At 41.0% G+C, this 16292-nt stretch overlaps 6 protein-coding genes across 6 annotated transcripts; 2 read left to right on the top strand and 4 right to left on the bottom strand.

The window, feature by feature from the left end:
- Positions 1-1343: 1343 nt before the first annotated feature.
- On the bottom strand, positions 1344-2015 carry PCYB_126640 (hypothetical protein; the record flags this gene model as incomplete). Its single annotated transcript, XM_004223998.1, has 1 exon — positions 1344-2015. One exon carries the CDS (start codon positions 2013-2015, stop codon positions 1344-1346), a length of 672 nt encoding a protein of 223 aa, XP_004224046.1.
- Positions 2016-3031: 1016 nt separating this feature from the next.
- Positions 3032-4145, top strand: PCYB_126630 (hypothetical protein; the record flags this gene model as incomplete). Its single annotated transcript, XM_004223997.1, has 2 exons — positions 3032-3114; positions 3137-4145. 2 exons carry the CDS (start codon positions 3032-3034, stop codon positions 4143-4145), a joined length of 1092 nt encoding a protein of 363 aa, XP_004224045.1.
- Positions 4146-4795: 650 nt separating this feature from the next.
- Positions 4796-5837, bottom strand: PCYB_126620 (appr-1-p processing enzyme; the record flags this gene model as incomplete). Its single annotated transcript, XM_004223996.1, has 2 exons — positions 4796-5307; positions 5522-5837. The coding sequence occupies 2 exons, from the start codon at positions 5835-5837 to the stop codon at positions 4796-4798; spliced, it is 828 nt and encodes a 275-aa protein (XP_004224044.1).
- A 1182-nt stretch (positions 5838-7019) lies between these two features.
- PCYB_126610 (hypothetical protein) lies at positions 7020-7643 on the bottom strand (the record flags this gene model as incomplete). Its single annotated transcript, XM_004223995.1, has 3 exons — positions 7020-7110; positions 7306-7390; positions 7595-7643. 3 exons carry the CDS (start codon positions 7641-7643, stop codon positions 7020-7022), a joined length of 225 nt encoding a protein of 74 aa, XP_004224043.1.
- A 1630-nt stretch (positions 7644-9273) lies between these two features.
- PCYB_126600 (hypothetical protein) lies at positions 9274-10492 on the bottom strand (the record flags this gene model as incomplete). Its single annotated transcript, XM_004223994.1, has 3 exons — positions 9274-9768; positions 9981-10129; positions 10387-10492. The coding sequence occupies 3 exons, from the start codon at positions 10490-10492 to the stop codon at positions 9274-9276; spliced, it is 750 nt and encodes a 249-aa protein (XP_004224042.1).
- A 3000-nt stretch (positions 10493-13492) lies between these two features.
- PCYB_126590 (hypothetical protein) lies at positions 13493-16265 on the top strand (the record flags this gene model as incomplete). The annotated part of the gene is made up of 3 exons (XM_004223993.1): positions 13493-13547; positions 13790-13980; positions 14418-16265. 3 exons carry the CDS (start codon positions 13493-13495, stop codon positions 16263-16265), a joined length of 2094 nt encoding a protein of 697 aa, XP_004224041.1.
- Between the last annotated feature and the right edge of the window lie 27 nt (positions 16266-16292).

Below are 16292 nucleotides of genomic sequence, written 5' to 3'. Positions count from 1 at the left end.
TTTTTTTTTCCTTTATCTTGAACAAGAAAGCACAAATGAGCAATAACGTACACAAAAGTGCATCCAGCACATGTCTGTAGGAAAGATTGTTATGCTTCTTTTTTTTTTTTCTTTTCTTTTTTTTTCTCCTTACCAGGGAAGATGAACAGTGGACAGACCCATGGACGCACCAAACATAAGAGCGTAGAACGCGTACAGTAGTAATAACATGGGGGAAAAAAACCAAGCGCACCCTTCACATGTATGCACAGGCGCGTACATGTACGTATATTGCGTACACGCGTCTACGCCTTTTTGCACCCACCCCGATTCTAAACCATAGGAAAGTATCACACAAAATGGGTACGGGTACTCATTCGTCAAAAGTAAAAAGTACACCCACAGGTAGAAGAGTGTGCTTCCTCAGTGTGCTGTACGCATTTTTTTTTTTTTTTTTTTTCTCCAGATAGCCAACCTACTTGTAATTGCTCTCTCCTCATTCTTTAAAAAAAAATATCATGTGTGTTAATAGTATGCCCCCCAGCCCGTTGATGTTAAAAGCGCCAAATTGAAATGCTAAATTGAAAATGTTGTGAACAGCAAGTTTTAAAAAAAAAAAAGTCATTACACTGCGAATGGGGTGTAATGGCATGGGGCAGCACTGCGCCGTGGGCCACCCCTAAGAACACCAAAAAAGTGGAAAGGAAGTCGAAAAAAATTGGTTAAAAAATGGTTAAAAAATGGATAAAAAATGGTTAAAAAATGGTTAAAAAATGGATAAAAAATGGTTAAAAAATGGTTAAAAAATGGATAAAAAATGAATAAGCAAATTAATAAATGGGGAGAAAAAAAAAAAAACGAGAGATATTTTTCAACTTAAAAATGCGAACGAAATGTGTGCAGCCCCCTTTTTGTCACATTCCGCCGTGGGCCCACACTTTGGCTTTTTTACCAAATGGGGAGAATTCCCGTAAATGGCGAAGTGGCTCCTTTAAGCAAACCGGCACGAGGGAAGCAAATGCCACGCAGGAGCAGAGGGGAAATACACACATACATCTGCAAATGTGTGAACATACGTGTGTACGGAGGTATGCTTATTTATACATAAGCGTAGCGGCATGTCCACACGTGAATCCCTGCCTTGACGAGAAGGCGCACCTACTCGCTGTGTCTACTGCGCTTGGGGGTAGCTCACCAAAAGGGATCACAAAAAAAAAAAAAAATAAAATAAAAGGAATAAATAAATGAATAAATAAATGAACAAATAAATGAATAAATAAATGAACAAATAAATATATGAATGAACGAATGAATAAATAAATGTACAGCAAAGCGCGGCGGGCGCCTTCCCCCCCTCCCCCAATTCACTTCTTCTTCGAAATCGAAATGACCGTAATGAGAATAATCAAAACGATGAATATGAGGAGGGAAAGGAAGCGGACAAATCTATCGGTGACAGCTTCTTTGGCTATTTCCTTCAAAGTTTCCTTTGCACTTGAAACATTGGTATCAACGTCATCCACTTTGTCCTTTACCTTTTTCAGTTTTTCATTCTGCTCAATTAATTTGACTGCAGCATCTCTCGTTATCTGCTCCGATTCATTTACCACCATTTTCATTCGAAAAATGGACTCCTCCGTTTGGTCTTGAATAAAGTCTCCTCTATTTTCCATATCCTTAGGGGTCACATACTTTACTCTATTTTGTTCTTTCATTCGATTCGCCTCCTTCTGTGCATACAAAATTTTACTCTTGAGAAAATCGAACTGTATGTTTAGGTCCTCCAGAATAGCCATTTTCCCCTTTATCTTTAAAATGTAATTATTTTGTTCCTCCTCAGGTAAATTACGCATCTCGATGAAGTGAGCATCCTTGGCTGTTTTTATTCTCTCATTAAGGAACTGAATATCATCTATACATTTTTTCGTCGTCTTTTCATCATTTCGTTCTGATACTTTTTTCAAATCGATTAATAATTTCCTGTAGTCCTCCAACAGATTGTCAATTTCTTCTGCGTAGAAAAATATGTCACTCATTTTGGTTCTTTCCACAAAAGGGGGGAGGGGGGATGATTTCTGGATGGTGGTTTCCCTCAGTTCAGTTGCGTTTTCACTTTGGGTTGTTATGGCACTGCACGCCTGTGAAGTCTCAAACGGTTGCTCTTCTGTCCTTTTCCCCCCAAAGGGCATTAATAATCGGTTGTGGCATGTATGCTCGGCGAATCAGCCTGTAAGGCCTGCATACGGACGTGCCACTCTTTTTTGGGACCCCTCTTTTTACGTGTGCCCTTCCATACGCAAAACTCCCTACCCCGGGCGCATTTTTCACCAATCTTCACGCACCTGGAACAACTGCTAAAATCACCAAGCAGCAAAAAAAAAAAAAAGGAACAAAGAAAAAAGGGACAAAGGAACAAAGGAACAAAGGAACAAAGGAACAAAGGGACAAAAGAACAAAGGAACAAAGGAACAAAGAAGGCATAACTATCAAGCGGTAAATATAACGTACGAAATAGCTAGCTCCGGGGTAAACATTTTCGTCGTACGGACGAACTGCAGTTGCGTAAGAGGGGCCAACGAATTCACACGGAGTGGCACACTGGCCGTTGCTCGTGAGGTAACATATGTGAGCACTACGTGATAAGTGCAGCCGAACGAGCGTGTACTTATGCATATGCGCAGGGAGTATACATTATTTTTCGTCCGCATGGCGTTGGAAAGCGCCTTCACCTTTTAGCGCTTCCCCTCCCTTGTTTTTTACTTTGCGGGAAAAAATTTGGCGCCGTATTTTTTTTGCAAAACTAACAGGACACAACAATATAACGCTCGGCAAAATTTATCTACTGGAATGCGGCATCACGGGGGAATAAAGAAGTAAAGAAATGGGCACAGAGCGACCAGACCAGCGATCCCTCGCGAACGGGTCCCACACCGCGTTTCCCCTCTTCAGCACAACTGTAATGCAAAAATAGAGCTTTTATACCCCCTCCCTTAGCGCAAATATTCTTGCACGTTGCCACGGCGCTGCAAACAGCTTGTCAGACTTGGAAAAAATGCAGAAAAAGCAGAAAACGCCGAAAAAGCAGAAAACGCCGAAAAAGTATAAACCGCGTAAAACGCTTAAAACGCAGAAAACGTAGAAACCGCCTAAAACGCAGAAAGTACCCAAGGAACGCGCCACAAGGCACCCACAGGACCAACTGGAAGAAAATAAAAAACAACTATGCCCCCAGGATGAGCAGCCCTATCAATTATTCCAAGTTTGACCAGATCGATGTGAGCTCGTCAGACGACGAACGGAAAAGTAGAAAGCCTCAACTAACAAAACTAGGGAGGAAGGATAAAGTTGTGCTGTCGCCTAGCGGATTAACCATTTTGAAAGATGGAAATGGAGAAATAAACGACGCAGATGTGTGCAAAAGCATCAATCAGGAACATAGCGAACCGCACATCGAAAGTAAATCTCTCGGGGTGACAAAAAATGATGTTGCCCAAAGGGATAAGAACGAGGATGCTTTGAAAAATAAAAGAAATCTCGAAAATATGATAACAAACGGAGCTGTCGTTCCCTTTAAGTACATATGGAATCAGTCGGTACAAGAAATTAACGCTTATATTGCCTTGCCATTGTACACAAAAGCAAAATCGCTAGTTGTACAAATACAGGAAGATAAAATGGTTGTAAAAAAGGATGTAAAGCAAGGAGAAGCAGCACATATTACAAGTGCACAAAGCACAAATGGTACTTCCAACCATGAGGAAGTGCTAATTGACAAGCCATTCCCCTTTAAGGTAAGCGAGGATGAAGACACCCAACTGTGGGAAATAAAAAACATAAGAATCAACTGGGAGGACATTTTCCATCTCGCTAATGAAGTGAATAATCAAAATTTGCAGTTCAACTTTGGAGAAAGTTCAATTGAGAAGGAGGAAACATTTTTATGCATTAATTTAAAAAAAAAATACGAATTTGAGGGCTTCTACGTTTGGTGGTCATGCTTATTCAAAGATGATCAGCAAATAAACTTATCCAGCTTGCCAACTCGCAAAGCAATGAACAAAACAGGGAACAACAGCACGTCGTTCAAAAATATATGGCAAGAAGCCCATGAAACGTTTAAAAAAAACATATCCAAAAGGGGCCTCCCCCGTCGTGTCGATCTGTGACACACTCTCGAAAAGGTAAAAAAAAGAAGGGATGCACACGAATTTTCTAAAATTAAAAAAACGGTGGAAATGTTTAAACGATTGCTTCTCAACGCAGAACCTGTTCTTAGGAAAACCCCCTCTGTGAGTTTTTTATCTTTACCAAAAAGTAGTTAATAAGTCTTAAAATTTTTTTTTTTTCTAGCATCGTTAGCTACCGCCATTCGGTGAATATTTCCTTTTTTTTTTTTGTGTACTCTCCTTTTTTTTACTAGCCCGTCCATTTGTCCATTTTGATTGTTTTTAAAGATTTCTTCCAATTCGTTTGTACACCCCTACCCTTTTTAAGCACTTTAATATTGTCCAAATGGATCCTACACATTTTAGCACAAAGTAGGGACAACTTAAAAGCTCAAAATTTTGACATTTGCATAATGCAGCATTACGTACAGGTATAATGCGCCTATTCGATGCAGATCCATTATTTTAAAATGCAAAGTTGTAAAATAAAAAATATGAACGGTGCAGGTAATCTTGGGGAGAATATAAAAAAAAAATATTACTCTTAGATAGCTACATAGCTAGCTGGCTAGCCCAAAGTCTCAACCACTGTTACACAAATTAAAAAAAACGAAAAATTCGAACACAACGAATCGAACCCATGTGGGCGTTCACTTTACTGTCACGTTTAAGTAAAGCGGTATGGAATCTCTCAGCAGCATCCAATGCGAGTCTGTGATTGTGCACAAAACAACTTTGTCAATTGAATTCATATTTCTCTTCTCCTTGAAGAATTCGTAAATTCCTTCCAAACAACACACGACAACGTCATGCCTTTTAAACAGGCTAATACCACTGCCAAGCAGGGGGAAAACAATCGTCTTAAGGCTATTCATTTTTGCTGTTAATAGGATGTCCTCATAACACTTTCTTAACTTTGCCGTTTCGTTATAGTACGGTTCGACCACATGTATAATGCATTTGTATGCACTGTTATGCCCTTTTGTTATAAGTATGTCTTTTCCTTTATGTTGCTCTCGAGCAGTTTTTATTTCGGTGAAGAGTGCGTCTCCACATGTTTTTAAAAAATTACCTGAACAGTCATACCCATTTCCTTCCTTCGTCAATTCGAAAATGTCGTTTGTTCCGTTCACGGCTGCGTCGCCTCGCAGGTATGACAAGTCTGCAAAGGGGTGAAAGGGAAGATGCAATGAAATGGTTATGCGTACACGTATGCTCGTGGGCGTATGCTCACACGTGTGCATCATACACCAGCCAGGTTGCCTTCCACCCTCGAAGCACTCTTTTGTACACGAGAGGACCACTCCCCCTCCGCTGGGATGCAACATAGGGCGATAACCCCTCCCCTATGTATAGCACAACGTAAGCACGTGTACCTCCAAAGTGAAGAGCCACTTTGCTCAAGATATTGTCCGGATTTTCATTTTTGTTAAAAACAGGAATGTTCTTCACGTCAACAATTTTGTGCACATTTTTAATTGTTGGATAACTCTGAAAAACGTCGTGGTGTCTCTCTTGTAAGAGAAGTTCCACATCCTCTATCTTGTTTAATTCATGGCTTTTTATTTTTTTGCTTTTTATCAATTTACCGATGTTGACATTTTTGCTCGTTTTAAAATTACACAAAAAGGGTTTATTCAAGGAGGAGGCGGTTTGTATGGTACCCTCTTTCGTTAGCTTAAAAAGGAACATCTTCGCTGATAAACTGTTCTTTGTTTTTCTTTAACAGTGTAGATATGCATTCCTAACAGGGGAAGGTGTACTCTTTCACATTTTGGCTAAATAGTTATACGCTGCGGGGTTACCTAGGCGGGAAAAAAAAAAAAAAAAAATTCTTCTCCATAAATTGTGCCAACAAATTTTATTACTCTTGAAAAGTTGTATAAATTCACCGTTAGGGAAAAATGCAAAAATGAGTGGAAGAAAAAAAAAAAGACTTTCCACTGGCGCAGAAAATTCGTGCGCTCCTCATCCCAGTTTGCGTGGAAAGAAAAAAGGGAATGGTGAAGAAGCACATGTGTTGATGGGCGTACTAGTGTATGTGCTTAAGCGCATATATCGCGGCACATGTACGCCTTAACGAACGGAAATATATTGTAGCAGAGGGAAAAATTAACATTGTACAAGGAATGGGGGACATGTGACCTCTCCCCAACACACACCCTTTATGGAACCTGAACCAGAGCACCGTTTTATGCATTTCAACAAACGTGTAAACAGCTAAGTTCCCTGTCTGTATACTCGATCTCTCATTCTTTCGCTACACCAGGGCCAACCTCTTCATCCCAACCATTTATATCACGTAGCGAAAGGAACACTGCATAAAAGGAAAAGACTCAATTGCGGATGATCCCAAATTGGTCATAAAATGCAAAAGAATATTAACACCTTTCGATATGTGTACCAATCCGTTCAGCTGCCAAAAAAACGTAACCTCTATACCACCTTGAGTCAGCAAAATTGTGCGAGGGCAACACCGCCCTATGCCCCTCTCTCCCTTTTAATGCATAAAAATTTAAAAGCGCAACGCCTAGCATGTTATAGTTTTGTGTTCCTTATTGGTTAAACCATTAGCGGTTTTGTAAAAGGTGGGTGCTCTAGTCAGCAATGCAAGGAAATGTAATGCTGTACGAGTGAAGTATGCGGTCTTTTATCCTCCCCCAGATGGTGACCGAATGGGGAGGGCAAAAAAAAAAACAAAAAAAAAATCTTAAAATGGGGAAGAGAAAATGGAGAAAATGGAGAAAATGCGAAAAATACAAAAAATGCAAAAAATGCAAAAAATAGATAACTACCAGTCCTCCCTTTAACCCCCCAATATGCACATTGCCACCGCTCGAAAAGAACAAATTTACATAGGGCTACCAAAATTCGTCATGACTTGAGTCTCCTCAAAAAGTGCTCCCACGAGTTGGACAGGAAGGAACACCTTTTGTGATGAACGTAGTCCAGCATTATGTCAGCCCTACGAGATGTTTTTTTGGGGAAAAGGGTGAAGAAATCAACGTGTGTGTTTCCCGCGTTGGCAAACCGTCGGGTTGCTTTGAGTGTTGTGTGAGCGGTGGAAACTGCCCCTCTGCGGACGCACTCCTGCACAACTCCTGTTCGCCCTTATGTTAGCCACTCCTGTTCGCCACTCCTGTTCGCCACTCCTGCTTACCACTCCTTCCTCCTTTTCGTCGTACAAATGAACCACGACGCGGTGGAAATTCCGATGAAATACAAGCTCATTGTTAGGCTCCTTTCTGCAAAAGTGTAAAAAAAAGGGGCATGCACATGTACGTCCCTGGTGTCTATGCAAATTTTTGTCATGCTCCCCGGTGTGGCGCTTCTCCAGCGTTTGGCCCTCCACAGTCGGATAGCATACAGTCGTGGAGCGCTCGCAAAATCGCCACAAAAATTGCCCCAAAAATGGCCGCAAAAAATGTGTCACCGCTTGGCAGCTTTACTTAAGTTCCCCATGGGGGATCTTTCCTTAACGGCCTCATTTTCTGCCATGTTCGAAATTGATTCACCCTCAGCTATGCACAAATTTTAAATAGTCAAAAAAGGAAAAAAAAAAGAAAAAATATATTTCTGTACAGAATTATATGTAGATTGGGAATAATAGCTTAAGCTGCAAAGTTCAACCGATGCGCTAAATTGTTTTTCTTTGTTTTTTCCTTTTTCGTTCTTTACCAGCTTCACAAATATTTTTGCTTAACCCTTTTCGAATTGTTATTCTTGTGTAGCGCTTATCTTCACGGGATGCTACATTTTGTTTTTCTCACTTTTTTGCTTCCCGCCGGAGAGGACAAAAAAAAAAAAAAAAAAAAAAAAAAAGCCAAAATAATAAAACACCTCGCACTATTGCACTATGCCGCAACACACCAAACTCAGCGCAGAACGAAATGTGCGCTGGGGAAACCACATAAAAGGGAAAGCATGTCCGCTGCATTTTCCTCATCTTTTTATACAAATAAAAGTGGACAAAGCTGAATTCCCATTTTCATTCACCTCCGTGCAGCCGATCATTTTAAAAGCAGGAGCTGTTCTGTTTTCAGGGGGTAAGGGCTAAATGATCACCATGTAAAGAGATCTCACCTTTTACCATTTACGTGGAGGGATATGCATGCCTCGCAGCGTCTAGCTTTCCGTGAGCTTGAAATTCCTGCGCGAATTCTCATTTGCTCATTATTCATTCAATCAGAGTTATATTAAAATCAAATGGAGTTGAGTTGGTGATAAGATGAACGTATTAAAAAAAATGGGAGGCAGCACGCGGACGCGGCAAAAGGGAAAAAAAAAAAAAACGCGCAAGCAACAAATTTTAACTGGTGAAGTAGTGACGGTCTGAGTTCTGGAAGAGTGTTACCATGTGCATGCGTGCAGCACATCTCGTTTTCGCAGGTGTGGAAATCACAAAGGGTGTCGTAGCGTCGTAGTGTCGTAGCGTCGTAGTGTCGTAGCGTCGTAGTGTCGTAGTGTCGTAGTGTCGCAGTGTCGTAGCGTCGTAGTGTCGTAGTGTTGGAGTGACGTAGTGTTGGAGTGCCCCCGCCACGCAGGCGCGCGCTAGCTGCGCAGACGTATGTGAGCATGGATATATGCTTGTGTGTGCCTTGTATGCTTTGTGTGCAAGTACATAAGGCCCGTGTACCCCCTTCACGGATGCGTAAAAATGAGTATCATTGGAGACCGCAGGGGGGCACGCGCGCGGGGAGTGAGAAAAACAAAAAAAAACGAATCGGGTGTGCAGGTGGGCGGATCACTGGGCGGATCACTGGGCGGATCATTGGGCGGATCATTGGGCGGATCACTGGGCGGATCATTGGGCGGATCATTGGGCGGATCACTGGGCGGATCATTGGGCGGATCATTGGGCGGATCACTGGGCGGATCATTGGGCGAATCAATGAACAGGTGGGCGAAAAATTACCAAAAAATAAAACCCCGCGTGCGTCGCTCGGTTAAGACGAATGTCGAGCACACGCATCGGCGAGCGTAACCAGGGTAGTTGCTATGTCATAGGACTGATGGCGGGACGGTGTTGCGCGCTCCACACCTCGTGCGTTATTTTATTATTTTACTTTTTTTCCCTACTGCAACATCTGCAGCCTCTGCTGCCTCTGCTGTGACATGCACGCGACCCCTACTGCTTCATGATTTTCTTCTCCTGCTTTTCGATATTCTCAATGCTCTTCTTCTCCGACTGCAACTGGTCCATTATTTTCATTTCTTGATTGGCGTTTAATTCGTTCTCCGCAGCGTACTCTTCCAATTTTTGCGAAAACTGGTCATACAGCGCATTTATAACGGGGTTGGCTACGCTTCTTGCATCCTCGTCAAGCCTCTTGGTCACTTCTAACGTCTTTTTTCTCCACAAGCTTAGGTGCTTTCGGATGAACTTAACCGCTAATGGGATGACCAAACCAGTGATCATAACTTTAAGGAAATGCTTCAGCTTATGTTTGTGTTTTTTGTACAAATCTGATAGTTTTGACTTAACTTTGGCTCCAAACTTTTTTAAACCCTTTCCGAATTTGCTGGCGTGGAATTTTTCTTTCAATTTTTTGATAAACTCGTCTTCGATGAGTGCAATGTTATGGCCTTTATATGATGCCGTGTCGAAGAGCTCAGCATTGTTCTGCGAAAGAAGGGGGAAAGGAAGGGGCATGGGGGAATAAAGCGGCCATTGTTACGAGGCATGCATATGAGGGAAGCGGATTTAAGTGCGGGCAAAGCGGACTGTACATAGTGCCACACCATCACATACACCAGCGTAAACACCATCACATACACCAGCGTACACACCAGCACATGCACACGTGTTTGCCCACCACACGTTCAGCTTCCTACCTCGAGAAGAATCATCATGTTCTCCGCGCCTGCACCATTTGATATATCATTCTCCAATCTGTCGACAATTCTGGTAGACACGACATCTACGAATGAGTCTAAATGACTTTTCCATTGCGCTCCCACTTTGTTCGAAAGGTGGTTGCCAACTATAAGGGGAGGGAGGGGGTAAAAAAAGAAGGATAATTGAAAAAAGCGGAAATAAATTTGTTTTTCCTCTGTCCAGTTCGACTTAAATTGTAAGTGTGTATATTTGCGAGGCTGTGGCACGTTTGATGGGAAGCTCAGGCAAATGAGGCGACACGCTTTCACGCTCGCTAGTACACCCGCGAGTACACCCGCGAGTACACCCCCGAGTACACCCCCGAGTACACACGCTGGCACATCCGCTGACACACGCGCTTACGTTCGACGTATGAGACTGGGTTGAGGCTGTTAGAATTGAGCTGGATGGCCCGCAGCTGCAGAGCCAAGGCCACGATGAGACCGACGTAACACACAAATGATTTCATGTTGGGAGACACACAAAAGAGGTGGGTTGAAAATGAAGTTAACAAAAGGGGGAGCGAGTTTTAAAACCGGCGGGAAGGGGTTTAAAATGTAACGCTGTCAATGTGGTTGGGAAAAAGCGTAGGCTTAAAAGGCAAAGCATAAATTGTAAAGCATAAGATGAGGCATCGGTTGAAGCATCGGTTGAAGCATCGGTTGAGGCATCGGTTGAGGCATCGGTTGAGGCATCGATTAAAGCATATGTTGTGAATGAACTACAAATGATGCGAATATGTAAGCTATCATATTAAGTGAAGCAAAATCGAAACACTAAATCGGTTAAAGTGAATGTCCACAAGAAGTTCGCATGATTATATAAATGTGTGCAAATGCAAAAAAAAAAAAATAATAAACGCATAACCAAGAATGTTAATTGCTTCGAAGTTTTCATCACAAAAAAAAAAGGTGAAAAAAAAAAGACACTTTCATTCGTCATGAAAGATGAAATTAAATCAAATCAAAAAAGGGTGAAAGGGGTGAAACAAACTGATGTGTGTGTAATTATGTTGAAATGTAATGAAAAGTAATCAAATTAAGTCAAAAGAAATCAAATTAAGTCAAAAGAAATCAAATTAAGTCAAAAGAAATCAAATTAAGTCAAAAGAAATCAAATTAAGTCAAAAGAAATCAAATTAAGTCAAAAGAAATCAAATTGAATCAAAGTAAATCAAAAGGAATCAAAAGCAATCAAAAGAAACGAAGGGAAACGAAATCGTGAGAACTTAATCCATCATTTTTGAGCTAACATGTAGTTTTTTTTTTTTTTTAAAATAGCCATTGTATTAATGAGTGGAATTCCTCATAGCCGTTGATTATGTACGTCCACATGCACACATTATTTTAGCTAGCTACTTAATAATATGGCTTAAAAAAAAAAAAAAAAAAAAACGCTGTTGTTTTTCGAATGCAAGGGTGAAAAGATGATCTTTAAAATTAATTAAAAGTTCATTGCATTTATAAATGCCATTATGCTGCTAATCACACAGGGCTTTTTTTTTTTTTTTTTTTTTGCATGTTGCATTTTGCCGCACTGCCTTAAAATTACTTTTGAAAATATGAACAGGATAGGCATAAAATTGGGCTTAATATATCTGTCTTTTTGGCCACTTCGTATGACCTTGATTTTTGCGCCAAAAAAAAGTGGTACTTCACATTTTGTATATGCTCTTCGCTGTGTGTACCTTCTGCATGTGTTGACTTATCTGTCCGAATTGAACTTAAAACAAATCATTTTGGCCTTTTTAGTGGTGTAACTTATTTTTTTAATTTTTCAAATTGGAATTGAGTCATATTCCGCGCACTCTGTGTAGCTCACCACGAGGATTGGAACTATTATAATTTAAAAAAAAAAAAAATTCCGATTTGTCATTTTGGCTACTTGCGACGGGAAATTATTCAAGCTCGAAGTGGAAAATAAAAAATAATAATAATAAATAGTCACGTAATTGAAGGCATACGCCGTGTACGCGTTCACCCTTTGGGAAATATTTTAAAACGCTTAAAAAGTTTTTTTTTTTTTTGAAAAACAGCCTGAACAGGCAATAAAAAAAAAAATAAAAAAAAAACAAACAAATACTTCTAATCTGTGTATGCACAGAAATAGCTATTTTTTTTTTTTTTTTTTTTGGGGGTGTACAAATTCTAGCCCATTCAACTGTTCAGCTGTTACGTCTCAAGAAAACACCAAGCTCCGCGTCACTACGCCGGGGAAACCTGTTATGTCTTAAAAGTTGCCCATCAAATGTCTGAATCAAAATGGTTATTTTAAAAAAAGGTACACTGCTGTAGGTCTCCCTCTACATACAAAACGTTTTTCTCTCCTGTATGTTATTTCTCTCTTTCAATAAAAAAAAAAAAAAAATCCTTCAGACAGACGTTAAAACTGACTTTGCCTACATTTGACATATTTTATTAGCAGTTCCCGCAGCACAACGGGTAGCTGCGCTTTAACTTTAGTTGCTTCGCTTTGTTTGCCAACTTGCGCTAACGCACGTGGATTTATCCCAATCACGCCCATTCCACTTCACCGCCTTTTCCACCCCACTGATCTACACACCGCGCCACCCCAACTGTCACATTAATAAAAAAAAAATTCTCAAATGATGAAACGCTCATCCTTTCCACGCACATTTTTAACTTGGGAAAGCAATTTCATATGAACGCCAGACGATTATGAAAGTCCGCACCCCAGGGAATCTTCAACCATATTTCCCTACCCCCCTTGTGCAATTAACAAAATCGAGTTTTTCCACTGAGAGTAAAACATCACACCTTAACTCCTTTGGCTCGTATAATTTTTTGGCGTAAAGTTCACATTTGCATTTCTGAAGCAGTGCCAATTTATTTTTTTTTTATTTACATGGATATGTACATATATGCGTATACATATATTCGTAAACATATATGCGTATACATGTATACGTATACATATATATATTTTTTCATATTCACGTATGTATACACATTGACGTGAAAAAAAATGTTCTTAGAATTTCCACATAAAAATATGCGTAAGCAAATCTCCAAACGTAAAAATGTTCATTTGCATATCGCTACTGTGTAGTGTGTGCAAAATTTTTAATACGCCAGGGAAAAAATAAAAATGTAAGAAAAAAAAAAAAATTACTGACGAAAGTGCCATTTTGTCGTTTGTTGCGCGTTTAAAGCATTGGAAATTTCGTTTCCCGCAGATCCTAATTTATAGCATTACTTTGTCACTTGACCATTTTGTCATTTGCGGCCCCCAGTTGCCCGCCCCCTGTTTGCCGCCCCCAGTTTACTGCTTCCCTTTTGCTGCTTCCCTTTTGCTGCTTCCCTTTTGCTGCTTCCCATTTGCTGCTTCCCATTTGCTGCATCCCATTTGCTGCATCCCACTTGCCGCGTCCCATTTGGTGCCCCTCCACTTTGCGGGCCAACTTATCACATTTATGCAAAGATAAAAAAAAAGCAGGAGGGAAATAAAAATGCCTACTATAGGAGAAAAGAAGTATAAAGACAACACGAGCACTTTCATAGACGGTACTATGCACATTTTTACGATAATAAAAGATTAACAAATGTTGTGACATGGCGAGTTCGATTCCTGCCCTTCCCCCCCGTTACTTCACAAATTACAGCACCGCACAATATCGTGGGGGAGGCATACAAAAATGTCGCCTTGTTAAACAGGAGCATAAATGGCGGATACCATATGGTCGATCGCATTCCATTGTGAAGCAATTCCCTCGATACTCATGCGACCGTTCCCACCCCCTTCACAGACGCAAGAAATTACAAAAGAAAATCGATTGACGAGCACGATGAATGTTCTTTTTTAGAAGATTTACTCTACCTAAATCAAGAGAGAAAAGATTCGCAAAATGCTCAAAACGAGAATTTATTTGTTAATGTAGAACTTGGTTCAACTCGAACCAGCGCCATAGGTCTCAACGCAGTGAAGAATAGTAGCTATGTGGAGAGTAAGATAAAAGAGTCGAGCAGTGCTAAGAATTACCAAAACTGTGGCGCCCCCGGTGAACTTAGCCTAGAGTCCCCCCTGAACGAAATTGTAAGTTCGTCCGTTCGTCTGTTTGTTCGCCTGTTCGTTTTTTTTCCGTTTATTTCCGTTTATTTCCTTGTATTTCCCTTTTTTTCCTTTTTTTTCCTTTTTGTTCCTTTTTTTCCCTTTTTTTCTTTTTTTTGCCAAGCCTATTTTTACCTTCCCCTTGTGACGCCCCCTTACGTGGCCTTTTCACGTCTAAGGAGAGCCCTTCCCCCCCTTCCTCCCTTTTTGTACACACGTTTCCGCTCGAGGGGTGAACCTCTAGTAGAGGACCCCCCACACGGAGTTCTCCTTCTCACCATGGATGTATATTTCTTCCACTGACACCTTTGCTAACCACCCCGCAGCAACGGTACCAGCTGACCCTACTCAAGAAGAGCAACCCCGCGTGTCCCAAAGCGCCAAAGGTATCAATCACTAGTGACAACCACAAGGGAGAAGATCAAACGGGAGATAACTCTGATGAATCAAAGCTCAAGACAGCCTGTGATGAAGCCAAAATAGGTATCTCTTTGAAGGAAAAAAATATACATCCTTTGAATAATTCTACCCAAGGGAAAATGCAAGAAAGGCACTTGCTAATTAAACCGAGACGGAATTACAACGATATGCATGCAAGCCAAATGGAGGACTCGAACGAGAATAATCAAAATGTGCACAGATCGAATGAGGAGAGATATGGTGGGAAGGACGCTCTGGTAAGATGTGGCCATTTCTCTAATGGACATAGAATCCCAGCATTTGTTGACTTGAAAAAGGGAGATAGGACTAACCAACCAAATAGAACACTCCAGTACGAAGACGAAGAGAAAAAAATTATCACCTCAAATAATAGATCCGCGAATGAGACCCTAAACAATGGTTACTCCCCCAAGGGGGCAACGCCCGAGTGGAGGGATGAAGCTGATAAATCTGTCGTATGTGACAAATCGAGTAGCCAAATAGGTGAAAGGAAAAATAAGGCAATGACCAATTCGATGGGTGAACTTGCTTTTAAAAAAAGTGGTCTTACGTGTAGGGAGGATTTGTTTGAGAATAACAGTTATGCAATGCGGGGGGGGAGTGCCAACATGGATGAGGCGTGCGAGGCGAATGAGGCGTACGAGGCGAATAAGGCGTACGAGGCGAATAAGACGTGCGAGGCGAATAAGACGTGCGAGGCGAATGAGCGGAACATCCCGGCCGAGGGGTGCGCCGATCAGCGGAAAGGACCCACACGTGACGCTTTGAACAAGTGCCAACAGATGGACGACCACTGCGTGATTTACAAGAGAGAAAGACATGGTGAAAAAAAGATGCTTGAAGAAGATCACACCAACGAAGAGGTTCCCAAAAGTCAGTTTGGAAGAAAGGATTCCAATCGCTTCAACCCCCAAGCAGATGCTGGCTTGTCTCCATTGCGTAGCAGCTTTGCGGATGCGAATGAAGCAACCAGCTGCAGGAAGGAAATAAAAATTACGCAGAAGCACGAACCGACCCACTCTATTCTACACATTTCGAACAGAAGCGCCATACATTTGCAGAAATCCGCTAATGTAAAGGCAAATATGACCCTCGTAAGCCACGAAAAGAGCATAGCGTCTAATTTAAAAGTACCCGAAAAGCAAACTCCCCATGAGAAAGAAGCAAATAGCGTTTCGCGAAATAATACGCCAAATAAGGCCACGAATAAAAGTGTAGCGAAAAATTTAAATGTCAGCTCGAAGATAAAAAATGACAAAGCGGTGACGTACCTGACGTATGAAGATATTACCGATTTTGAATTCGAAGTGAACGCAGAGAGTATCCATGAGATGATTGCAAAGCTGCTAGAAATCACAAAAGATCAGGAATGGACTAAACAAATTGAAAATTTAATTAACTTAAGAAAAATTTTAAAATATTACCACAAATTATTTTTTGATAATCATGCAAAGGAGTTAAGAAAAATATCGAGGTCAATAATTGAGCTTCTAAATAGTCCTCGATCATGTGTGTCCAAAAATGCGTTACTATGTTTGTCCGAGTTTTATTCTATTGGAAAAAAAAAAATGGATAATACGTTAGATGATGTTATCCTCCCGTGTTTAAAAAAGGCCCACCAGACGTCTACAGACTTTCTGAGTAGCGCTGCCAACAATGCGCTTCTCGCAATATGCAACTCGTGTACGGAGAGCAAGCTTATTTTGCACTTTGTGAAGATAATCACCTCGTAAGGAGAAATTGGGGGAGGCGCAAGAGAG

Source organism: Plasmodium cynomolgi, chromosome 12 (genome assembly GCF_000321355.1).
Source record: "Plasmodium cynomolgi strain B DNA, chromosome 12, whole genome shotgun sequence".
NCBI classification, from domain to species: Eukaryota; Apicomplexa; class Aconoidasida; order Haemosporida; family Plasmodiidae; genus Plasmodium; species Plasmodium cynomolgi.
Note: the sequence above shows the minus strand (reverse complement) of the source record. Positions and strands in the feature narration are given on the sequence as shown.